At 44.4% G+C, this 25,709-nt stretch overlaps 3 protein-coding genes across 4 annotated transcripts; 2 read left to right on the plus strand and 1 right to left on the minus strand.

The window, feature by feature from the left end:
• Positions 1-3,522: 3,522 nt before the first annotated feature.
• On the plus strand, positions 3,523-6,553 carry spdya (speedy/RINGO cell cycle regulator family member A; the record flags this gene model as incomplete). The annotated part of the gene is made up of 6 exons (XM_083682946.1): positions 3,523-3,775; positions 3,949-4,007; positions 4,129-4,214; positions 4,432-4,603; positions 5,145-5,478; positions 5,770-6,553. 6 exons carry the CDS (start codon positions 3,523-3,525, stop codon positions 5,829-5,831), a joined length of 966 nt encoding a protein of 321 aa, XP_083539072.1. The 3' UTR covers positions 5,832-6,553.
• Positions 6,554-6,703: 150 nt separating this feature from the next.
• Positions 6,704-10,231, minus strand: trmt61b (tRNA methyltransferase 61B). Its single transcript, XM_083682945.1, has 7 exons — positions 9,054-10,231; positions 8,788-8,890; positions 8,294-8,484; positions 7,963-8,054; positions 7,445-7,644; positions 6,918-7,001; positions 6,704-6,833 (listed from the first exon to the last, which is right to left on the minus strand). Exons 1-7 carry the CDS (start codon positions 9,897-9,899, stop codon positions 6,799-6,801), a joined length of 1,551 nt encoding a protein of 516 aa, XP_083539071.1. The 5' UTR covers positions 9,900-10,231; the 3' UTR covers positions 6,704-6,798.
• A 707-nt stretch (positions 10,232-10,938) lies between these two features.
• wdr43 (WD repeat domain 43) lies at positions 10,939-24,734 on the plus strand. Of its 2 annotated transcripts, XR_014554568.1 has the most exons (19): positions 10,939-11,154; positions 12,271-12,405; positions 12,659-12,777; positions 13,117-13,237; positions 13,386-13,504; positions 13,836-13,938; positions 14,337-14,401; positions 14,939-15,098; positions 15,666-15,752; positions 16,113-16,238; positions 16,419-16,568; positions 16,741-16,827; positions 17,274-17,305; positions 17,550-17,613; positions 18,028-18,141; positions 18,564-18,633; positions 21,736-21,794; positions 22,090-23,415; positions 23,447-24,734. XR_014554568.1 is itself a non-coding variant. In XM_083683326.1 (18 exons), the coding sequence occupies exons 1-18, from the start codon at positions 10,948-10,950 to the stop codon at positions 22,222-22,224; spliced, it is 1,953 nt and encodes a 650-aa protein (XP_083539452.1). In that variant the 5' UTR covers positions 10,939-10,947; the 3' UTR covers positions 22,225-24,734. The 2 variants fall into 2 exon arrangements, 1 of the variants encoding a protein (XP_083539452.1); XM_083683326.1 differs by having other exon boundaries at positions 22,090-24,734.
• The last annotated feature ends 975 nt before the right edge of the window (positions 24,735-25,709 follow it).

Consider the following 25,709-nt stretch of genomic DNA (forward strand, 5'->3'; position numbering starts at 1 on the left):
GTTATCATACGCTTCAAGGAGGTCCAGGGGCATGTCAGTGGTTGCCATGCCAGTTGTGGGTGGTGAGGTGCTGTCAGTTTCCACAATATGATGTGGTTTGTTGTTGTTGTTGTTGTTGTTGTTATTGTTATTGCTGTTGTTGACCTGCATGCCATCATCATTGCTGAGGGGTGTGGTCTTGTCATTGTCCTGTTTAGTGGTGAGGGGTGTGGCCTTGTTCTGTGCGGTGCTGAGGGGTGTGGCCTTGTCCTGTGCGGTGCTGAGGGGTGTGGTCTTGTCCTGTTTAGTGCTGAGGGGTGTGGCCTTGTCATTGTTCTGTTTAATGCTGAGTGGTGTGGCCTTGTCCTGTTTTGTGCTGAGGGGTGTGGCCTTGTCCTGTTTAGTGCTGAGGGGTGTGGCCTTGTCATTGTCCTGTTTAATGCTGAGTGGTGTGGCCTTGTCCTGTTTTGTGCTGAGGGGTGTGGCCTTGTCCTGTGAGGTGCTGAGGGGTGTGGTCTTGTCATTGTCCTGTTTAGTGCTGAGGGGTGTGGCCTTGTCAGTGTCCTGTTTAATGCTGAGGGGTGTGGTTTTGTCCTGTTCACAGCTGAGGGGTATGGTCTTGTCCTGTTTAGTGCTGGTGGGTGTGGTCTTGTCCTGTGCAGTGCTGAGGGGTGTGGTCTTGTCCTGTGCAGTGCCGAGGGGTGTGGCCTTGTCCTGTTCACAGCTAAGAGGTGTGGTCTTGTCCTGTGCAGTACAGAGGGGCGTGACCTTGTCCTGTGAAATGCTGAGGGGTGTGGCCTTGTCATTGTCCTGTGCGGTGAAGAGGGGTGTGGACTTGTCCTGTGTAGTGATAAGGGGTGTGGCCTTGTCTTGAGCAGGGTTTTGGAGGTCTTTCTCTCTCTTTACGACTGAGAGCACCTTAGGGTTTGGAATAGCAAGTCAAGATGTCAAGAAATAAAACACAATCACTGAAATTCCATGATAAAACATAGCCCCAAACCTACATAGCCTTTTGTCATCATCATCACTGTACTGTCATTACTTCTGTACAAGACTCAAGGACTGATAATACTCACTTTGGGTTGGTAAAAAAGGGTGGCAACAAACTGCCACATGAAGTACATGAGGAGGCACTCCATGGACCTCTTCTGGGCAACTTCAGCTAGACCTAGCTCTTGACTAGAGGAGAGAAACCACATCAGGTTGTTTACCAGACTAGAGAGAAAGAGAGACCTGACAGCATGGCCAGTCTACCAGTGTTAGGATTCACCCCTTGGCCTTATTTCAGTAGTCATGCACCTCTGTGTTCCATCATGAATAAGAGGTTGTTCTTAATTGATGAACCAGGTCAAATAAAGGTCAAATCAAAAAGCAGCTGGGTACAGATTATTATTATGACGTATTGTTGTTAAAAAGCTTGTACCTTGTGACGGGCCCAGGGAGTGATGGGAGGACTCCCTGCTCCTGTGACCTCTGCTGGGATGAGGTCGGGCTCTCTGACGGAGCAAAGTGAGTCAGATTATAGGACAAATATGATCCACCAATGAAACATGCATCACACCGTGCCTGCAGAACAGTGAGAATAAAGTCAAACCTTTATGCTCTGGCGGTGCTTGGTGCTGTGAGGAGTAGAGAGCAGCAACATCTTGACTCTCAGAGCCCTGGGGTAGGAAGGGCCCTGACTGAGAGCCAGACTGGGAGAAATAGGGGTCATAGTTGACCCTTCGACTCTCCAAGTCAGATGGGCTGAAATAAAAATTGTAGTGGGGGAGGTTCTGATATGGAGCAGCTCTATAGGACTGATCCCGAAGGTTTCTCCCTGGAAAATAATGAGAACAGAGCGTTGATTCTCTCTCTATTAGATAAAGATCTAACACATGAACACATAAACACATGAGATGTATGTAACTAGTGCTTACCTTCATGGCCATATTGCCCGCAGTTGTCCATATTATGTGTATTCCATGGATACTCTCTGGATTCACCACTCTGGATCAAAAGTCATATAATATGACATTTAACATTTTTTTGTATTATTCCTAGGTTCAATTTATCTTAAAGTGAGGGATGTTAATAGTGTAGATACTGTTTTTAGTACTCACATGAGAGGTATCCATGGTTGCCTTGGATTTTCAATTCAGGCAGATATTGTTAATATCAATATGTGTCCTGGGTTGAGGATATATGTAGCTATCAGACTTGATAATGAAACTGTGCATGCATGAAATGCAATATAGAATCAAATATTGAATTCTGGAATTCTATTATGACACATACTTGATCAGGATCATAGAGATAGACCAGTTCCATATATATGATCAGGATGACTCAAGTATGTCATAATAGAATTCAGTTGATAATGCATAATATCATCCACTTAATTTTTTCCTTCTCATGTCAACATGTTAAAGACAAATAAACAACAACAAAATAATATAAACATATAAAATTCACAGGCGTTTCCCAATCTCTTTTGGTTTTTGTGTGTGTATGTGTGTGTGTCTGTCTGTCTGTCTGATGACAAACAAATAATGAGTATTATACAAACAACAACAGACATAACAATGACACACATACCTTATAAAGAGTACATTGTTTTTATTGTTGTTTTTACTGACTGTGCTTTTGTTTTACTTTGCATTGATCCATCTATTCTTGTTCGCTCCATGGAATGTAGTGTCTTTGAGTACTGAGAAAAGCGCTATACAAAATAAATGCATTAATATTATTATTATTATTACTCAAAGGCATTTTTCTTTATATATTCTAGTTGGTGGGCGTTTCATTCGTGTCCAGGTGATAGAACAGAAGTCATGCCACTGATCTGTCACCTTGACCTCCAGCCTCGCCTCAGCGCGCCCGTTTTCCCACCTATGTGGGAGCACGAGGGGACTGTTTCATTTTCAACATTTACAATTTTAGTTTTTCAACAAAAAAATCATTGTCGATTAATAACTATCTATTCTTACCATCACCCGATGTACTAAACCCGTTTTAGCTAACGTTACTTAAACTTGTTTTATTTTCTTTGTGCTGTCCCACAAGAAATACATATTAGCTAGATAGCTTATTAGCTAACTAGCCAGTACTGGGGACGATCTGTGGGCATTTTCCACACCTCTGCTCTGGTTAACAAGACTCCGTCAGTGGTGATGTAACTAAAATAAACTAAGGTAACTTAAGGCGTAATGTTAGCTAGTTGATTTGCCTCAGGCCATTCCGTTTTACAACTTTGCTAGCTAGCTAGCTAACTACTACGTAGTAAGTTAGCTATCTATCTATCTATCTACCGTAGTTGGCTATCTATCCATCTATCTATCTATATATCATATTAGGTACCCACTCAATGCTGTGAGAGCTCTTGCCGAGTAGTCCAACCATTAAGCTAATGCATTTCAGCAAGTCACCTAGCTAGCTGGCACATTTCTGCTAACTATGAATTGTGGCTGAATGGCATTTTGTTAAACTTAGTCAACCTACTTTTCTCACAAGTAGGCAACCTCGGAAGACATTTAACCAATGACCAAAGCCAAAGCAGGAGCTATGATGAAACACACACACAGTTGGTGCCAGACGCCCCCATCAGTCACCGTGCGAATCAAACCCAACACGGCACACACCCTCCAGATCAAGAGGGGACTTAGGCTCAAGAGACCTAACCAACACGAAGCTCAGGGCCCGCCTGAGAAGAGTCAACCCAGCCGGCGTCAAGACGAGGTCGGTCGAAGCAAGTTATCCTGGGGCCCAACACTTGTGATACAACGTGAGGAGATGGCAGCCTTCTTCAGACTTTTTGGTGAGTCAAATAATCAGAGAACAGGCATCGTTTTTTTGACTTATCTAAAGCTAGATAGATCTTATCTTATGCATGCATTGATTTGAATCCACATTTCCAAGATAACCCCTTGACATTACATGTGTTGTTTGAAAGCAGTGTCTCATCACTCATGTGGCCTACTTTGCTTATAGATGACGATCTGATACAAGACTTTCTGTGGATGGATTGTTGTTGTAAAGTGACAGACAAGGTAATACATTGTTTAGGTGTGTGTGTGTGTCGGGGGGGGTATTTTATTTGTGTAACTAGTATGATACTGCCTTCCGTACATATTAAAACTTTTTATGGCACTTACCTTCTCCTTACTTCAGTACCTCCTAGCCATGACCTTTGTGTACTTCAAGAGAGCTCGCTTCAGTATCAGCGAGAACAGCAGAATGAACTTTTTCCTTGCACTGTAAGTTCAGGGAGACATCTGTACCAAGTGTCATCTTAACCTGTTTTGTCATCAATTGTGGATCTACAGCTGCTTTCACACTACACAACGTGCATTGTCACGGTCTTAAATGTATCCCCTTTGCCTTAAACATGGAACTGAATTAGCCCCTTCACTGTCTTTCACTGGAACGGTGAACCTTTGGAGGTCAAACATAACTCTTTTGGCATGTCTACAGCTACCTTGCTAACACCATGGAGGAGGATGAGGAGGAGAGCAAGTACGAGATCTTCCCCTGGGCACTAGGGAAAAGCTGGAGGAAGCACTTCCCCCGTTTCCTCAAGCAGAGGGACAAGCTGTGGGCGCGCATCGAGTACAGGGCCGCTGTCAGCCGCCGCTGCTGTGAGGAGGTAACTGCTTACATGCCCTATAGATGGTACATTAGTGTAAAAGATGTTCTTAGTTGACTTGGTGGAAGAATGGTCATATAATGACTTCTTCACCCCCACTACCCCCCTGTACTCTCCTGTTAATAATAATAAATAAAATAAAAATCCTTCGTCTAGCATTTTGACTGCCTATGGCCCCTGGTCTGAGCATTGATTACTTCATCTTATGATGACTGATGGGTAGATGATTCACTTACTTCAACAAATGTATTTGTTGTAAGTCACTTTGGATAAAGGCGTCTGCTAAATGCCATAAATGTAAAAATAAATGAAAGGCCTTTAGCTGTCTCTATACAGCTCAAAGGTCACTGAACACATGCTGCCATTGGCAATCAGTCTAAATGGCTGTGGTGCCATGGCTTTTGGTTGCCCTAAAAGGGCAGAATGGCTGTCAATTACCAGACAATTGCTCCACTAAACACATTTTTCAGTAGGAATCTCTTGGCATGTTTTTATGTTACACCGCCATTAATTGAATGGCATGCATGTGTGTGGCCTTCAGGTGATGGCTATCGTGCCCTCCCACTTCATCTGGCACCGGGAGCGGGCGGAGCATCACAGCGGCGCCCGACGGCAGTACAGCGACCGGGATAAGGTGCACATGCCCCGTGGGCCCTCGGCATCCCCGGCCCCCTGCGCCCTCTGCTCCGGCCTGGGCCTCGGCCTCACCACCTCATCTGTCTCTGAATCCTCCTCCATAACCTCCCCATCTTCCCCGCTCCCCTTCGCCCTCTCCCTCTCCCTGGAGACCACTCCACCCAGGGCCCAGGCTTCTTGCAGGCTGCCCCGGAAGACCAAGGCCCAGTGCCCCTGCTACTGCACCAAGGAGGCCCCAAGTGAGTGTCTGCTCTCCAGGGCTGCTTTTCATTCTGGGAAACTGTTTGCTTCTCGCTCTGCCCCCTGTACACTTCTCTTTGAATGTGACACAACTGGTTTGGTGAGAGTAATAGCTCCACCTAGTGTTCACCATAGTGATTTCACCTTTCTCCACTCCTATCAAATCAGAGTGAAGAAAGTGAACTAGGGTAAAGAGTCAGGAGTAGTTTTCTGGAATGAAAACCACTTTTTGATTGTTGTGATTCATGTCTAAACTTATGTTGTGTGAAAGATTAATATGTTTCTCTTAGGGAACGAGTCAGATTGTGGAGCAGGGGACGACCCATCCATGGACTGGATCAACGAGGAGTAAAATCTCAAGCAAAACAACCAACCTGGAACTACATTTCCCAGTCCTGGTCTTGTTTGCTCTTACGCTTTATTCAGCAATCCTAGGTCCTGAGGACTCCTCAGTCCTCAGTAACAACTATGGAATATTAATCCACTTAATGGCCATCGGGATATGTTATATATGGAGATTCACACTTAGGATTTTGTGTAACAGAATTTCTGTATAAACTTCACATAGATTTTGTCGAAGTCCAAGTCACACTCATGTCTCAGGTTTGGATAGACCAGTAGGACCAGGATTGGTATAATTCCAATATTACTTCACACTTTCCAGGCGAAGGCTACTTTTACATTTTAAGGGCAAACTTAGAGATATTTCAGTTATAAACACTTACCTAACTCTGTTTATGTTATGTACATACTTTTTTTTTTTACAAAACCAGTACAACAATTTGAAGTGAAATCCTCACAGAGTTGTATGTAGGCATTGGTTTAATGTTGACATGCAATGTGTCATGACAAAAAAATAAGCACTTTTATTATTTGGAGAAAAACACTTTTTTTGTTATTCATTTTTAGGAAGAAGCACATCCTTGGTTTACCTAACACTTCACGGTCTTGCACAGTTTGTGGTAGACACTTAATGCTCAACATTTGGATCCTAATCACCCTGCAAGGGATTTCTTTGTCATTACATTTTTCTTTGTTCACAAATTCCTTAGCTGACTGTAAATCAGGTATGGATGGTTGGAGTTTAAATAAATAAATACTGAGTATCACCTCCCTGTTTGTGGGTGTTGGATTGAATCCATAGATACCTTCTTAAAAGAATGAAAACTATCTTCATTATACATCGACTGAACTACTTGGACAGATCACATAAAAAGTCTAGGGTACAGAAAATTATGTTATTTATTGATCAATATACATAACATTGCATTAATCTCTCCATAGCTTTTCACAAGGACTCCTCACATGCAGGAGAAAAGCTATTTCACACACTTCCTTAGTTTCACCAGGAATGCTGAAATGAAATAAGATCACAATTAATTAAACCATCCGATATTGGAAAGGAAATGTCATCCTCAGAGATGGAAATGTCACTCACCTGTGTGGCTAGTTTGCTCAGGATGAGGTCGAGCAATGTAGGGGACACTCCCAAACGGTGGATTTTCCTGACTGCCCGTCTCCTCTGAAAGAAAAAAAAAAGTGGTATGTTTTACGATTTTTCAAAATTGAGTGGGCTCATATCTGTCCCAAAGAACATCTGCTTAGTCAGCACAAGAAAAAACTAAAATACAAGAAAAAAACATATTTTAACATATACAGTATGAAGAAATGAAGACACCAAAGGCAACAAAACCCATCGCTATATCATGCCTACTGAACTACGCATTCCCTAGGTGTCTCAATAGCCTAAAGTGCTTTCTTCTCCTCATCTTCCTCCATTTGCACTGATCTGAGAACAGAGGATAGGGGGGGGGCAGCAGTATGGTGTTGGACGAACGGACACCCCTGTAGATATTTGCGTTCACCTGTCCAGTTCTCTCCGATCAGTGCAGATGAGGGGGAAAAGAAGAGGAAGCGACTTCGGACTATTCCGATGCTGACGGGATGTTTTCTGTGTTGCGTCACCTTTTTCATCGTCATCTGATTGCTCTTCGTCTTCTTGGCGTCCTTCTGAGGACGGTGCTTTTCTGACACGGAAGCGCCCGTCTTTCTGGACTGCTGGGGCCAACAGCCATTCCCTGTGCTGCACCTCCATGACGCCCTCACACTGCAAGGGTAGGGCGGAGCATCGGAGGCCTTCCAGTAGATCGATGACCTGTGTTAAACTGAGTTCAACAGAAAGGGGGTTAACCCTAAGTCAATGGCCTACTGTGTCTTAATAACCTGTCACCCAATCTGTAGTTCATGCAACACTGATGACTTTCATTTCAGGAAAACAGCAGGAAAACAGAATAAAATGAGTGTGTTATTGGACATGTTCTGGTTTCATCTCCCTACTGAATGCGACCCATCCCTATATCATGCCTGCTGAATGCGACCCGAGTCTCCCAAATTCTACAAGATTACAATAACCTTAATTTTCTAATGTCTGCTAACCATATTGACAACTTGTGATATTTCTACCGTCAAGATACAGTACTCACTTGGCCAGGTAGACAGAACACACTGCCCCGGGATGGAGATGTGGAGTCACGGTTGGCAAAGCCAAGTGGGGGTTCACCATGTCCAGAGCAATCTGCAACACACACACACACACAGACAGTTCATCAAGGTCTACTGGCTGCAAGCTAAATTCCTTTCCTAGTAGTTTATACAATCATTGCCAATCATCCTCAGATTCTTGGTAGCGCAATTAAACTCTCTGGTAAGTGCTCTGGTGCAATCAGATCCTCCGTAATGAACAAGGTCATTTCCATCTTGTTATACTGCAAAGTGCATTGAAACGTAATACATGAGTAAAAGAGGCATCCCTACTGAATTGAAGCCCTGTCCAGCGAGGAGAGAGGAAGCTGTCCGGAGGTCAGTGTTGTGAAACTGGACGTTGTCTGGCCACTCTTCCCCTCTCCGGAGGCTCCAGGCTGTACGCCAGCGTTTGTAGTTGAGCACGGCCCTCCTGTGGTGGTCCTCCCTGACCTCCACACTCACAACCCTGCCCTTGGAGCCCACTGTGGAGAGCACAGAGACACAGACGTGTTGGGAAAGATGACACATTGTTAACATTAGACATTCAAAGGTACAGTTCAGCAATCTATTCAACCTGTTGAATTTGAGGTGGACTATCCCTTTAAATACATGCTAAACTACTGCACCTAGCACCCTCACTCACACTTAAATAATTCATATTTTACAGACATGTCCTGTAAGAAAACAAATAACAACACAATGTATGACTTAAAAGTTCACTTCCACTGGTACACACTCATTCCCTCACCCAGACACTCTCATAGTATGTTCTACACCGTGCAAACCTGCTCGTGATAGGAACAGTGACATGGCCCCGGATCCAGAGCCTGACTCCAACACGCAGTCTCCCTCTGTGACGTCCATCAGCATCAGCATTGTGCTAGCATCCTAAAAAGAGAGGAAAGCGAGGGTTGAGGAAGGCAGAGAGAGAGAGAGAATGCCAGGCCACCATGTCACTTCTTCAAAAGACATATCTTTCCTGCCGTCAGCTGTGTAAGTGAAACAAAGTTGTTATTCCGTAAAGCGTTAAGACTGGAGCCCCACACAGTACCTTAGGGTAGGCGATAGCCGGCCCCCTCTTCATAAACAGCACGTACTCCGCCAGGCTGGCCCGTCGTATTAGGATGGGAATGTTGACGGTGGTGTGTACAAAGTCCCCTGCGTGGCGCCCGGCGATGTCACTATGCCGGATAGCCCCCCAACTGCTCTGGAGAAGCTGCCCCTCCTGGAGCTGGAACATCTTCTTATACTGCACCCGACGCTTCTTGTTATACTCCGCAATAAGCAACTCTCCGAAACAAAGCAAGCGCTCCCCGGGAAGGGTGGGCGTCTCGCACCCCTCCTTGTAGGCAAAAGTCCCCTCTCCCTGAATCTCAGAATCACTGGGTTCCACTACAGTGTCCACCTTTTCCTCTCCCGGTATGACTGGGCTGTCTCCGATGGGTGTCTCCAGAGTTCCTACCGGTCCTTCTGTACTCTGAGTATCTGTGAGTGGGGGATCTACGGTGTGTTTTTCAACCAGAGCTGCATTGTGCTCCTCCTCTTCCTCCTCCTGGTCTCTCAGCTGCAACACCTCAGGGCTGAGGGATTCCTTGGGCAGCAGGCGACTGATCCTCTCCAAGGGCGAAAGGGGTTGCCTCCGACCAAATAATGACCCTCGACTGCGAGTGAGGATAGGGTTGGAGGGTGAGGGGTCAGGGCTGTCTGTGTCCATGCCATTCTCATTCTCCCCCGTAGGACCAGTTCCAAACGTCCTCACGTTCCCAGTATGTTTAAGGAGTTTATGTTTAGGATGTATGCCTAGGTGCCTGCATCCCTGCTGCCCTATAACGGTGACACCTATCCGCACCAGTCTTTGTGTAAGGAGAGTCCCTCCGAAGTGCAACCCTACAGACATTAGTGCAAAGTGTAGTGGAGCTGACTGTAGTGAAGAGTGGTATTCGAGCTTTACATCACACCAGCTTCCAATTCAAATATTCCGGCCCTTGTCTGCCACTTATTTATTCAGTAGAAACTGTGAGACACTCTTTGATTGTTGTTCTGTATTGATGCTGACAGAGCTGCCTGCAGAAACCAGGACAGATTAGCTACCAGGGCAACAGTGTCACAACGTTGGAAGAATTCATGATGGGTACATTTTGTCAGTATCAAAACAATTTGGCTGAATTTGATTGTAGAGACGGAGAAGCAATGACATAAGATAGATCACCTACTGTCCTACATGTGATACAGAAACATGTCCCCGGTGTTTCGCACTTGGAGGTCGCCGCCACATTGTTGATAAAACACGTGTCCTACGTCAACGATGTGCGACAAACTTCGGAAACAGTCTGCAGTACTTCATATAACCAGCAGATGGTGACACGTGTTTTGTAAATTAATGAAATAGTATGTATCGTATGCTGATCCAATGTCGTATTCAGAGATGGTACAACATCACAGCTTTTTCTCTGACAGTATTCAATGCAAAAGAAGAAATCCGCATTGCTTATTCAAAACTGATTTGTTTAGTTTTACTTCTGTTGTTGGCCAAACCGTTCAGCGGTCTTATTTAGTCCTCTGTGGCTCAGTTGGTAGAGCATGGTGTTAACAACACTAAGGTTGCGGGTTTGATTCCCGCTGGGACCATATATACTGCAAAATGTATGCACTCACTGTAATATAAATCGCTTTGGATAAAAGCGTCAGCTAAATGACATATATTATTAGAGACCACTATCTGATGGCCAGAGCCACTGGATGCATCATTCCTTTATCAAATATTCTTGTTCTTCCGCATGGACAGAGCCCCGCCCCTTTTTTCACAATTTGCATTCTAACCGCGCCCCTATTGACTGACAATAACCAATGAAAAGTCTTTGAAACTCAAGTGCCAACGCGCCTGCCCAGTGGATGAGAACACGTGGTTCTTCACAAACCACGCAGACGTACGCAGCGCTTCTATAATGGCGGCCGATGGAGGTAGCTCTTCGCTGGGTCTACCCTGCGTTTTCTCCCCAAAATCACGACAGTACCTGGCTTTATGTGCCCAGGATGGCAGACTTCGCATTTGGAACACAGATAGTAAAACACTTCACCAAGAATACGTGCCTTCAGCCCATTTGAGTGCCACTTGTACCTGCATAGCTTGGGGACTATGTCGAACAACCAAGGTATGTGTGGGGGGTGGCAATAGAATAGAACTGTGAAGGCCTGGACAAGCCTGCGAAAATAACTTTGTGGTTTGTTGGTTATATAGATGTATATAGGCATTTCCATTCTAAAAATGTACGTACAGTATCGTTCTGGTGTTCAGTGTTTCGTGTTATGGTTGATAAAGTCATGCTAAATGAGCTTAGCTTAGCAAGTACCACAAGTCCTGCAGCTGGGCGCACATGTCTGCCGCACATGGTCGCCCTAAAAAAATGCCACGAGACTCTTTCGTGTTGTTTGCTAGCTAAGTCAGGCCGAACAGAGACCGATCATTAACATCACCAATCTAGTGATCACTCATGCATATTTTGCAAATCAGACTTGGCTAAATATGATCTCATTAGACAAAGTGTTTATAAGTACCCGTTGCTAACTACTCGCGCTAGCTGCGTAGCTATGCACGATGACGCAGATTCGTGGCCAGTAGGTTTTAGTCCCAAATTAGAACAAAAGCACTAAAATGATAGACTATGACTATGGTTGACGTGTTGGCATTTTATTGTTCTGTTTTGTTCCCATAAATGGCATAACCATTACGCCGATAGCTAGCCATACTCACCTGTTGCTAAGTACGCGAGGTTCTTTCCTACATGTGACATGCTTTGATTTAACACCACAAATAGTTTCCCCTTGTCAACACTTTTTGCCGCTTCTATTGTTTATTTGTGTGATGGAGCGACGTTAACTTGCAAATGTGATCTACTGCCATAATCCCAAATTAAAGAAATAACCGATATAAATTGATGGAAACGGTCATCTATAGTAAGACCGTAGTTTAGGCCTAGAAGTTGTGCTCGAAAACACAGCTTTCTGTCATTTTTACGCAATTGCTGATATGTAGTTGTTGCTCATGCTATATCTTATCTTAAGCTCTTCTCTAGCTCTCCCTCTCCCTTCGATAGTAAACTTAGGTAGTTGCCAAAATTGCCCCCCCCCCCCCACACACACACACACACACGATTGGGGACTGGGGGCCCCAATGCTGTCTACTGAAAGATGTCTGAGTATGCATGTTGATAGGTGGTCGTCAGTATCTGAAATGTTATTGATTTGTGTTTCTATATCTGGTGTCACAGGAGGGCCCACAGAGGAAGAAGAGGAAATCAGAGGCAGGGCAGGTGGAAGAGAAGCCTGACCTGTTGGCACTGGGCACGGCAGCGGGCAGTGTTATCATCTACAGCATACTGAAAGGGGCGCTCCACTGCACACTGGTAAAGTTTTGAAGACCAGTCTCATCATTGGCACATTTGTCTATCACCAAGGCCATGATGTGATCTATCAAAAATGTGTTGTCATATCAACATAATCATGTTAATTGAGACTCCCATCAAATGTCAACTTTTCTGCGCGTCTATAGTACAGCTCTGATTTAGTTAGAAAAAGCACTCCTTGTGAAAATTGTAAATAAAAAATGGTCATGTCAACCGCAATGTTTAAACTTTGCATGTGGCTGTTCTCCCTCAGGACGGAGCTCACAGTGGCGGGGTGAACTGTGTGCAGTGGCACCCTGAGGATGGCCTGCTATACAGCGGCTCGGACGACACGTACATTGTGGAGTGGGACCTGCAGACGGGCAAGACGAGGTACTCACCACTGCTTGTGTACATGCGGTCTGCTTGTTGCGGGGGCCTCGTCCAATTTTCTGTCATGTTCAATGTTCTAGTTGGCCGTGGGATTATTTATTTTCCGGAAGTCACTGCATCTCAATGAATGTCCTGACGGGTACACATCTGACCGGTCATTCAAGGGCTGACTGCTGTTTCAATCCAGTTGGGATTATAGGGGGGGGGGTTCTTGTGATATACCAAATCAAGTTGATGTCCATCTGAATTGGGTCTCTGGGTATTGTAGTGCCTCTTTGCAGATGAGGCTAGGCTTGCGCTTACACACTGCCATGCTGAGTACTGTGCGTGTGTCCACAGTAAGTGGAAGGCGGACCATGCGTCTGTGACCAGTCTGTGTGTGAGTCCGGATGGGAAGCTGCTGCTCTCAGCAGGACGGGTCATCAAGATGTGGGACCTAGAGACCAAGGAGGTGTACCGGGTGAGACTGAATTCCTGCCTCAAAGAAATGACTTGCATGCATTTAGGCCTGCCCAAATACTTGTTAAATGCAAGACCTGGCTTTATGTTTACATGCAGATGTCCTTCCTCAAACATACACCTAATAAACGTGTTCTTGTTCTCTTCAGAAATTCACAGGTCACTCCACTGCCGTGACGACCCTGCGCTTCGCCACCTCTCGGCCCCCCGACAGCAACGGCCTCTACTTCCTGTCTGGGGCAGCTCACGACAGACTCCTCAGTGTTTGGTGAGTTCTGGAACTCTCAAAGTTTGGGGTCAGGTCCCGAGGTCAGGCAAACCTGTTCATTGTGCCCTGCTGACAACTACCCTATTCTATGAACAATGTAAATGGTTCATCCAACATGACGTAGCATGTTTCTGAGCAGTTGTGTAATTGACAAGGTTTCTCTCTGTCATTCATTCTTTGGTTATGGATCACATTTATTTTCAGAAGTATTCTTTGTTCCTCAATACCCAAAATCTGTGGTCCAATCTTACCATGCTTTGCACAGCAAAGTACCAAATTGCTGAGATGTGGCTAAAACACTACATCTCATTGCTGTCCATTTTCCTCACAGGCAAGTCAGGGAGGACGGCAAGGACAAGAACTCGGTGGTATCCTTCACCCTGACAGACGAGCCCAAGCACATTGACCTCTTCACATCCAACAGCAAGGAGGAGGTAATGGACCTGTCAATGTTGGAATTTATTTTTTTGATACAGTCCCTTGCTACAGCCATTGCTTATCATGTTATTTTGGCAGGGCATGTCATCAGATATGTATTTAACTAATGCACAACTAGTAAAGACAAGTGAATACAGCAGGATTCCTTTGAGCAGATGAGTTGCCTGCCTAAAGCTGGTTTAAATTTGAAATCTCTAAATTGCTAAAACAAGGATGTGGTGATTGATTTGGAGCTGGACTCTGGGGACACTGGTCATATGTGTCCCAATAGCCATACTAATAGCCAACCTAAGATTAAGGTTGCTTGACTATAGTATCAATTGATACCATCTAGTGTGCTAGGTGAACACAGTAATGGGGATTTCTATACTAATGTTTTACTGTTTTCTTCTAGGGGCTCAGGCTGGCAGTGGTGTGTAAGGATGGGCAGCTGCATCTCTTTGAGCACTTTCTGAATGGGTGAGTTCCTCTTTAAATGTCTTTGAACTGTCACTGTGCCAGAAATGAAACCTTATTGCTTTTGGGTGTCTTTTTGCACATTAGGTAATAATCACTTACTTACACCACTTAAGTACAAATCCTGTACTTTAGTGGTAGTTACTTGGGCAGTGTAATTCCAGTCAAGACACATTATTTCCCCACACAATGCTCTTGTATGGCACCGTTTAGAGTCAGCCTGCTTTGTTTTCACATGGCAGCTTGCAGCGATCTGTTCTTGGGCCTTTTCAGTTGGCTTTTAATGAATGTGATTAGTAAATATCTGAGCCAGTACACTGTCGGCATGATGGTCTAAAAAAAAAAAAAAAAAACATCATTTTGTTGTAAGTACGTTTGTATTTACTCCATAGTTGTAATATAGATTCTACGTTATTACTTCTACAGTGAGTCTGCTTTCCCTTACGCTGACCATTAGTGTCGGTAAGCATTGTAACCTAATACCTACAACTGCAATACCTGTTTTCAGAGTTATTTAACTCCAATTGTCTTTTCTTCCAGGCCTTGCAAGAAGCCTCTGTCACCCTCCTGTACGGTACAGATGTCTGGGGTGGAGGACACGCCAGTACCTGTTCCCCTTTTGGCAGCGGCCCTCAGTACAGACACAAGCAGTCTGCTGCTTGCTTATGGGAACCATCTGCAGCCTGTTATGGAGAAAGTGGTGAGTGCATAGGAACATCAGAGGAAAGAATGGACAGGGACATGGGCTGTCATAGAGGCCAATGTTTTGCTAAAGGTCTGACTTGGACTGTTTGTGATAATAATGATGTATACTTTGATCTCAGACGGGATCCGAGACAGCACAGTAGCACAGCACACTCTTAGGGAGAGCTCTGTGCTCTATTGCACAGGGTCAGCCAGACAGACGCCCCTGGAGCAGTTAGTGGTTAAGTGCCTTGCTCATGGGACAACGGCAGTGGTTGTAGGATACCGTAGATGTGATGCCAGCAACCCTCCAGTCACCAGCTCACATCCGGCCCCGATTGCTGGCCGGCCTCTCTAACCTCTAGGCTACTTGCCACCCCGATTAATCAATTGAGATTGCAGCTAGAATCATATAAATACATTTATACTCTAAAAGTGAAGGATACTCTTCACAAAATTGTGATGGTCATGATTTTTTATGCTAACTTTTTTTTGGGATTACCAGACATGTTTAAGTAGATCTAAACAGATTTTGTTTTAACATGAACACATGATCATTATTGTATCCCCTTCTCCACCGTAGGAGATCAACACAGCAGAGAGACACATCTGCCTGACCCGTGATGTCAAGACCACCCTTGCCCTTTCCATGGAAACCACAGTCTCCAAGGTAACGCCTAGTTACTGCCGCCTTGGCCGTCTACACTGCTCTGATTGGGCCAGAGACTGTGCATTATATGGCTGCTACATTCTTTCAGGCCCACATGGTTGTGGAATCTCTCTTTATGGGTATACAGAATCTGACTTTGAATGTCACTCAGTCCAAAATATGCGTTGTTACATATTCAAATAATTCACAAATTGAATGGGAGAATGGCTTAAAAATTGATTTTACTTTCTTTGACTGAGTCTCAATGGTCTTGGTGGTCTCTTGCATACATTTACAACACTATTCTTTATGGTCTCTTATCTGGGGTCGTACAACCTTAAAACAGTCAGCTAACATGAATGATGGTATCTTCTCTTTCAGGTGAAAACCCCTGTGGTCAATGCTAAGAGCAAAGTGCTTGTCCCAGGACTTCCTGGTCACCAGGCACCACTCCAAGCAGCTCCCTTGGGATCAGAGAAGAGGAAAAAAGGCATAGACACCAAAGAGGTATTTCAATTTTCCCAGACAAAAGCAATGCAAAGGACTACCGATGAGTTCTGCGGGACAATATTTGGATCCAGCCCACCTCTATAATGAGTTGGTGTTAGCTGTAACCTCTGACATGCCCCCCCTCAGTTCACTCCCTGTTGGTAACCCCTCCATTACCACAAACCCCCTCCCCTCTAGATGTCCATAGAGGAGCGACTGGGAGAAATTGACCTGTCTAATGTTTCCGGTGGGAAGGGAGGCACCAAGGGGGCCCCCAGTTTACAGACAGACAATTATGCAGTGCTGCTGCTGCAGGGCCTGGAGAGCAAGGACGCCAACATCCTCAATGTAAGTTTGCCTCTTATTTGGAACATATAGTCGCTTGATGGTTGTGTTGACCCTTATTTCTGCCTTTGTTTGCTCATTGGATTTTTCAACATACACCATGCTCTCTGGAGTCAAATCCTGATGTCACTACCTTCTGTGATTACTCAATGCGTGTCTCCTCTCCGCTCTGCAGAAAGTATTCCAGACCCGAAAGGATGTCTTGATAAAGAAAACGGTTGCCCGGTTACCCTTACCTGCTGTCTTGCCATTGGTGGAGGAGGTGAGTGCCTGGACCCGTGTTTGTGTACTAACATGATACTTGCTTATTTGAAGTGATGCGAACATCAGAGGGACTTGAATTGAAAGCTGACTTTCTGACTTTTGGTTTTGTTTGGAGTTATACCGTACTTTAAGTGCCCTAGTAATAAACTTGATCATTTGTGCTGCTCAAGATCAGTTCAATTTGTTTGTTAATTATTCCCATAGCCCTTTACCTCTTTGTTGTTGATGTCTAAAAGAAGAGCTGGATAAGTTAAAGCAGTATGGTGATGGCTCCACCTAGCCCTTTGATGGGCTGTGGAGCCTCTGCCGTATTGTGTTCACTCATCCGTTAGCACTGAAGGGTTAGGGGCCCAAGTGAAGCGATGAAACACTGCAATAGACAACATGGCCTGGTTCTATCACACTCTCTAGTTCTATCCTAACCCTTTATTTCTGCCTTCCTAGATCACCAAGAGACTGCAAGGCCATCCATACTCGTAAGTGAACACCTCAGTATTTTGTTCCAGATCACTTCTGAAGATTTATGCGTTTTCATTATGAGCTAATTGTACATGTAGCAAGTCAGAGTTTCTCCCATATGATAACTGTATGAAATGACCAGTGTTCTAATGAAACTGAAAAACCAGAGAAAGGGGGGAGGAAAAAGACCGTTCTTCCATAGCTCTCAAAGTGAATGGAGCAGCACCCCACTCACCCCCTCCTCTCTGCTCTGTTGTACAGGGCAGTCCTGATGGTGCGCTGGCTCAAGGCCGTTCTCATGCACCACACCTCCTACCTGTCCTCGGTGAGTCCTGGGAGTCACTGACCTCGTGTTGATTTGTTTTAAACCCTGTTGTTGTATTGTCTGGCCAACCCGATGTTGTGTCTGGTCAAAATGGATTTTTAGTCTGGGAGAATGCAACAAACTGTGATGTTTACCCCAGGTTCCACTGCAACTTATGGTTTTGATCATGTAGTCTTTTTAGTTAGCCATTCTAGACATTGAGTTTACCAGATCAGAAAGGTGGTCCTCCAGGGTATGTCTGCAATGCGCAACTTTCTTAAAACGTTTTGCTCCACATATAGTACTTGCCCAAGCTGTCTCGGTAGTCCGATATTGCTGATGTTGCAACTGAAATTTTAAGTAAGAGTTTTATTATGGATTTTTGTATTTATTTATCTGAATTCTAAGCTGTGTTTATTTTTACACTTTCAACAGTTGCCAGATCTGGTATCCCAGTTGGGAGTCCTGTACCATATAATTGAAAGCAGAGTGAAGATGTTCCACAAGCTGACCAAGCTGCATGGCAAGCTGTATTTGCTCATGACGCAGGTACGTCTTCCCATGTGTAGACCACAGTACATGTTTACCTTTTTTCTTCCTCAAAGTATAATGTCTGCCAGATGGATCCTATAGCCCGGCACATGGATTGAATCTCAATAGTCTAACGTGGTGCCCTCCCCTTTTTTCCTCCTCTTCATCTGCAATGATCTGAAAACAAAGGTCAAAGCAATGTGGTGGATGTCAGCCAGGTGATGGTTTTCACCTGTCCTGCTCTCACATCATTGCAGATGAAGGAAAGTGGATAATGAGAGGACATTGGTGTAGACCATTGAGATGCACCCATGATGATCTGCAGCACAATGCCCAATGTGACTGTCACCAATGCACAAATGAATATGTCGATTCAGCAGTGTCCCCTTGTGTGTGTGTGGGACTGTTGTTGAAGTGCCTTTCTCCTGTTTCTCCACCAGGTGGCGACATGTGACATCGGCAACACTGTTACAGATGTGGACCACACAGCCAAGCTGGTGTATGAGGAGGGTAAGGGCAGAGTCTTCATTCTTCCTACTTCCTTGCTTGACGTTTTCTCTTGCTCTATAGCACTCTGCGTGCATCTCAATTCATTGAAGTGGCTTCCTCCTCATCTTTGCTTCATCTGCACTGATATGAAATCCCTCGGGTATAACAGCAGTCTGTTTATATGCAGAGGGTACATGTTGTAAACTGTATAATGAGACGCTTACTTTGCAATCAGTTACAACAATACATAATAAAGTAAGGTGTTAGTACTTGTGTAAGTCAATGTCTGTGTGTATGTGAGAGAGGGAGAGAGCAAGTGCATATGTGTGGTTGATGTGCAAATTGTCTGTTAAGGTGCCGGTTAACAACAGGCAGGTCAGGTGGGCAGCTGTGATATGAAAGGTGGAAGTTTTCAGGGGCCAGTTCCCTTCAGTCATTGTCAAGTGAAATGAAGCCACACAGCACCTTTTTGAAATGCAAGTCCGTAATCTGTTGGAGTTGTATCAAGTATGTGTAACATGAGGGACACGTGTTGAGTCCAGTAGTTGTGATGTATGATGAGCCCTACAGCCCTGTTGACGCAACGCAAGGGTAATTGGTGAATGTGCCAATCCCTTGTTGCCCCTTAGTTCAAAAGTCTGAATAGTTAGGTAGTTTGGATTTGCGTAGACACATTTGCATTCCACCAAATCAAGACACACCGATGCATCATGCACCACACGCAAACAAGACTCCTGTTGCCATGCAACGGAAACGGGAAGCATTCAATTCGTCCCGAAGCCCCTTTTGAGTGAACAACAAGGCTCTGCACTGTTCGGTCTCATTACGGCACTGTATAAAATGCTTTATTGAGCCGCACAGAAAATTGGCTTTCATGAAATTAATTAGGCACTACAGCGTGTTCCAATACCCCAATGGCTTCATAAAGAGTTCGTAAAAAGCGGCCGTTGAGCTTATTGAACATGCTGTTAAAGGTCCTGTTGGAGAGACGTCCGGAACACCATAACCCACAGGAAGCACCGGGCCAGAGGGGACGGGGGTCTGGGAGGAAGGAGGTTCCACAGTCATAGCACCAGTGGAATTTGTGGTTGTGAAGGATGAAGGTCTATAAACACTTACCGAACACTTTATTAGGAACACTATACTAATACTGGGTAGGGCCTCCCTTTGCTCTCAAAACAGCCTCAATTCTTCGTGGCATTGATTCCACTAGATGTTGGAAACATTTCTTTGAGATTCTGGTCCATGATGACATGATTGCATCACGCAACTCCTGCAGTTTTTTCAGGTGCACTTTCAAGCGGTGAATCTCCCGTTCTACCACATCCCAAAGGTGTTCTATTGGATTCAGGTCCGGTGACTGGGAAGGCCACTGACGAACACTGTTCTTGAAGAACACTGATTGTGGCCATGAAGGGATGCACATGGTCAGCAACAATACTAGGCTGTGGCATTCAAGCGATGATTGATTGGTATTAACAGGCCCAAAGTGTGCCAAGAAAACATTCCCCATACCATTACACCACCTCCACCATGAGAAGGTGTACATGTGTTCCTAATAAAGTGGTGTGTGTGTCTCTATGATAGTTAGATATATATACACTCACCGGCCACTTCATTCGGTACACCTTGCTAGTATTGGGTTGGACCCTCTTTTGTGGCCCATCTGCTTCAAGGTTCGACGTGTTGTGCGTTCAGAGATGGTCTTCTGCATACCTTGGTTGTAACGAGTGGTTATTTGAGTTACTGTTGCCTTTCTATCATCTCGAACCAGTCTGGCCATTCTCCTCTGGCATCAACAAGGCATTTTCGCCGAGAGAACTGCCGCTCACTGGCATAGATTCAACAAGGTGCTGGAAACATTCCTCAGAGATTTTGGTCCATATTGACATGGTCAGCAACAATACTCAGGTAGGCTGTGGCATTTAAACGACGCTCAATTGGTACTAAGGGGCCCAAAGTGTGCCAAGAACATATCCCCCACACCATTACACCACCACCACCAGCCTGAACTGTTGATACAAGATCCATGCTTTCATGTTGTTTACGCCAAATTCTGACCCTACCATCTGAATGTTGCAGCAGAAATCGAGACTCATCAGACCAGGCAAAGTTTTTCCAATCTTCTATTGTCCAATTTTGGTGAGCCTGTGTGAATTGTAGCCTCAGTTTCCTGTTCTTAGCTGACAGGAGTGGCACCCGGTGTGGCATTTTCGCCCCGAGAACTGTCGCTCACTGGATATTTTCTCTTTTTTGGACCATTCTCTGCAAACCCTAGAGATGGTTGTGTGAAAATCCCAGTAGATCAGCAGTTTCTGAAACACTCACCAGCCCGTCTGGCACCAACCAACCATGCCACGTTCAAAGTCACTTAAATCACCTTTCTTCCCCATTCTGATGCTCGGTTTGAACTTCAGCGGGTCGTCTTGACCTTGTCTACATGCCTAAATGCATCGAGTTGCTGCCATGTGATTGGCTGATTAGATGTTTGCGTTAACAAGCAGTTGAACAGGTGTACCTAATAAAGTGGCCCATGAGTGTATCTATATAGACACACTCACTCACTATTTATTTATTTTTCGCTCAGTGATTTCAGTGCTTGAGTACTCATGGGGCCCAACCGGAAAGGGCTCTACCACGCATTACTACCTGTGTTGGTGTCAGGCCCAGGGATGTGAAGGTGGTTGTAGCATGTGTTTCTGCATTTGCGTATGTTCTCTGACCAGCAGTCCTTCATATCCTCCTACGCATACATCCAGGGTCCTATGCCCATGATGTGTTGCAGACCTATTCTAGCTGTTCTCCCTTCAGCAGATGAGTAATGGCATCGATAGTCCAGTCTCAAAACCCTTGTCAACGAGAGTGGTGCTTGTGTGGCCCTAGAACTACATAACTCCACTGTGGAATTCATATGCAAATGTTCACATTTCTCTCCCAATGGCATTCAAACACAAATGAGAGTGCACTTCCACACGGGGCCTTTGTAGTACAGTTTAATCTCCTCCTCACGTCTCCCCCTCTCCCTGTCTGGGGAATTTGCTGTGGAACTGATGTAATAAAAATGTCTAGTGGCTCCGACTGTGTGGCTCTGACTGATGTATTTGTTTTCGGCTCCCTTTACAGAGTCCTCTGATGAAGACGAGGCGTCTGGGGACGAAGGTCTTCCAGATGAGGACTCTGATGTAAGTCATGATGACTGAAGGGCTGTTTGTGTGTTTGTGTGTACATATACATAGTGGCTACAGGTATGGACACTATTCCCAATATTCTCCACTATTCCTCTGGTAGTGACTATTGCTTCTCGCTTATTGTACCAGCCTCCATTACCAACTAATGAGAATTGGGATTTGCGCCCATACCTGTAGACATGGCCAATGGTATAATGGTATATAAACATCCAAATCTATAAATCATGAACTGGTTGGACAGACACATTTTAAGTCAGTATGACCTTAATGAACTTGCTGTTCTCTGCAGAACTGGGAGGAGGACGAGGGCATGGAGGAGGACAAGGAAGACAGCATGGGGGAGGTGGATGAGGAAGAGAGAAGGGAATCCAAAGCAAAAGGCGATTCAGACATGGAACCTGAGAATGAGAGTGAAGAGGAATGAGAGGAAAACCAATCAACACAAATTTAAGAAATGGACCTGAAAGATTTATATATACTTTCATTTTATTTTCATGCTTTTGATTTTATTGTATCAGAAAAAGGCAGCGCAGCAGCTGTCTAACCCGGGACAGCCACTAGGGCGGCGACAATTAAACCCAGACAGCTGAGGCACCCCACCTTTTGGGAAAGCTGTTCCACAGACTCAAATCCATGCAACTTCTCGTCCCATCAACCTGCTTTCTCCTCCTGGACTCAGAGCCCTGGGTGTTGTGAAAAGAGTATCACCCTCCCCTGTCCGCTTGCGCCTGAGGTGGGCTCACCAGACATGGCTGTATACATCATGTCCACACGCAATGTAAATCTGTATGTGCAGTGTTTGTATGAGCCCCCCCCAGCTACCCCCCAGAGTTCTTAGGATTAAATGAAATTCTGTAAAGTCTCCATCTGAACTCTGTTATCGATTGTTTTGTTTCTCTCCCCCCCCCCCCCCCCTTCTGTTTCATGATTGTGTCCTCTCCTTTGTGCAATGAGTGTTGGGGTATGGGGATCATGTCTCCTGCCTTGAATCATAGCCTGAGGAGCAAGTTGACAAAAGAAAAATGTGAACATTGCTCGATTAGGTGAATAAATGGGTTTTCAAAATGGCTGATGTGTCTAATGCAGAGGAGTAAGGGATCAAACAGAGTTCAGTTCTGATTCTATACCATTCAACTCAACGCTCTTTGAATGCACTGATATCAGTATATTGTATTGATGTCAGACCTGGGTTCAGATAGTGTTGGAAGTCATCCCCAAAAGTGCACACCGTGCCCATGTGGCAGTCAAGGTGGTTTCAGTGTTTGAACATTTTCTGAAGCTATTCTGACCCAGGTCTGCTAGATGTAGCTATATTGCTGATGTCAAACTCATGACGTAGCTTTAAACGGATGTTCTTGGGGTACTTATTTTTTTGCCACCACATGAAGGATGTCTTGTCTGTAGTTACAGGGCTTCATTAGTGTCACAAGGACAGCTGAATAACTGTTTTTGCTTCTGGGTAGAACCTAAGAATTTAAATACCAGTATTACACACACATTGAGTATTGTATCTAGCTATAGAATTTCCTACTTTTTGTAAAGCAGTACTCTTATAAGACTGACTACACACCTGTTAAAATAATATAGAATGTAAACATAAACTTAAGGTGAAAAGGTCACTTCCTCTGTGATTTAGAAATTAATAGGTTATGTTGATAAAATGCACAGCCAACCTTTATGGTATTGCATAATCACACATGACATTTCCTAAATGTATTCTGTTCCGTGAGATTAAACATATCCCAAAATGTATCACCCACTAGTTTTGAATGAGGAGAAGTTTGAATTTATCTAATTCCTTAATGATTTTTCCAGCAGTTTCAGATACACTACTTTGTAAATATCTGTGAGAACAGAATCTCAGAAGTCCTAGATTCCTCACAGCCTCTTTCCTCACCTTCCCATAATGCATTGGAGGAGACGATGAGATGTTCCTCTCCTCAGACCTGCTCCAGTGCGTTTTAAGACAGTCAAGGAGAGACATGAGACTTGGACCATGTCTTCTCCTAGTCACTTATGAAAAACATAACATCCAAAACAGCTTCCAGGGTATGAATATCAGTGTCTCCGATTGTAGCAGATTCTCTGTGAAATAAGGCAAAGGCCCAACTGAGGATTGGGCTCCCACAGTATCATATTTCATCTGTCAAGAAACCCAAAGATGAGCCCAAGAGTACCCTGATGTATTCCTGAAGAATCACCGTCCCATTTCAGCAGAGCAAACCTCTTGAGATGGAGGAGAGCAGAGGGCAACTCCGGATGTGCCTAAACTGCTAACGAGAGACGGCGTTCTTCACAGTGTTGACATGGAAAAGCAAGTATCTTTTTCAGATGGAGAGAAAAGGTTGTTTTGCCTGGCATCTGTGAATAAAGGAGAATTTATATGAATATAATTATCTGAGGGATTCATTTTAAATGATAGATCTACTGTAGTATACATTAGATATAAAACACAATTAGTATTCATTTGCTCATTAAATAAAGGCTTTCACTCAATCCTACATGTCAGTTGATCCTTTTAAATATTTGTTGATATAAATCTCCCTTTTACCATGAACACCTGTGGTATCATTAATATTCTGAAGCCCTCCATGCATGTCACATCCACCTACCTTTCCCTAATACAGAGATGACTCATGTTTTGTGAGATGAAGTCAGTGGCTGCACACCCACCAGTGGAGACAGAAATTGGAGGACAGGCTCATTGTAACGCATGGAATGGTAACACGTGTGTTTGATACCATTCCTCATTCAGTTCCATGCATTACAATGAGCCCGTCCTCCGATTTCTACCTCCACCAGCCTCTGACACCCACACACTCCTGGGTTGAAATTACTGTTGAACTACTGTATCATCTTAATCGCTGTTTATTTTCTGTACTTTCTTTCTTTTTGATTTAATTTGTTTGTATACTGTATGCCGTCTTGCAACTGTATGTTTAATAAAGCCTTGTCAATTGCTTGATGTTGACTGAAGAAAAAAACAGCAAATGTCTGTTGTCTTGTAATAAAAATCTTATTGAAGTATCAAGATCAAAATCAAGATAAAGTTGAGTATGGCTTTTCTTTCATGCAATGTATAGGTACCAGTAGCCCAAAACACATTCCTTTAAACATTGAGTTGACAGTTGAGTTATTCTATAGCTCTCTTCTTGTGGGCACATAACTACAGTTAGTGTGTGTGTGTGTGTGTGTGTGTGTGTGTGTGTGTGTGTGTGTGTGTGTGTGTGTGTGTGTGTGTGTGTGTGTGTGTGTGTGTGTGTGTGTGTGTGGACAAAGCGGATTTAATCAATTCGGTGGAGATCCGAGGAACCTCAAGATTTAACCAACTTTAATAATGAGGTTAGGTAAGCCAGGTGTTTATGCAGTTGGGCTTTAGAAATGCTCTCTGCAGGACAGTGAATGCAGACTGTAGCTCAGAAAGAGCCTGGTAAATAGCATATACAACAGTGTCATCGGCATATAGATGCAGGTTACAATTATTTACAGATAATCAAATATTGTTTATGTAAATAGTAAAAAGAACCGGACCAAGAATTGATCCTTGTGGAACACCCAGTTAAGACACACTGAATTTTGTCCGTTAAATAATCCAACCATCTACATGAAGCCTGATTCAGGCTGGTCGACCGTATCGAATGCCTTGGAAAGATCTATAAATAAGGCAGCACAATGTTTATTCTGATCTAAGCAATTTAACACACCATTTAAGACAAGTGTAGCTGCTGAGACTGTGCTATGACCTGGTCTAAAGCCAGATTGGTGCATATTTAGAATAGAATGAGAAGATAAAAAGGTTCTTAGCTGGGAGTTGACCGGGGACTCTAATACTTTTGAATGACAAGATAGCTTGGATATTGGGCTGTAGTTATTCTAGGTCGGAGGGGTCACCACCTTTATGGAGAGGGA

This window comes from Argentina silus (assembly GCF_951799395.1).
Source record: "Argentina silus genome assembly, chromosome: 13".
NCBI lineage: Eukaryota > Metazoa > Chordata > Actinopteri > Argentiniformes > Argentinidae > Argentina > Argentina silus.

Excerpts from the sequence above, each read along its gene's own strand:
- trmt61b (XM_083682945.1), bottom strand. The coding sequence starts at position 9,899 with ATGTCTGTAGGGTTGCACTTCGGAGGGACTCTCCTTACACAAAGACTG. Across the intron at positions 8,485-8,787 it reads ACTGTTCCTATCACGAGCAG|TGGGCTCCAAGGGCAGGGTT; the intron begins GTTTGCACGGTG and ends TGCTCTCCACAG. Across the intron at positions 7,002-7,444 it reads ATCAGATGACGATGAAAAAG|AGGAGACGGGCAGTCAGGAA; the intron begins GTGACGCAACAC and ends TTTTTCTTTCAG.
- wdr43 (XM_083683326.1), top strand. The coding sequence starts at position 10,948 with ATGGCGGCCGATGGAGGTAGCTCTTCGCTGGGTCTACCCTGCGTTTTC. Across the intron at positions 15,753-16,112 it reads TGGAAACCACAGTCTCCAAG|GTGAAAACCCCTGTGGTCAA; the intron begins GTAACGCCTAGT and ends CTTCTCTTTCAG. Across the intron at positions 16,569-16,740 it reads AGGACGCCAACATCCTCAAT|AAAGTATTCCAGACCCGAAA; the intron begins GTAAGTTTGCCT and ends TCCGCTCTGCAG.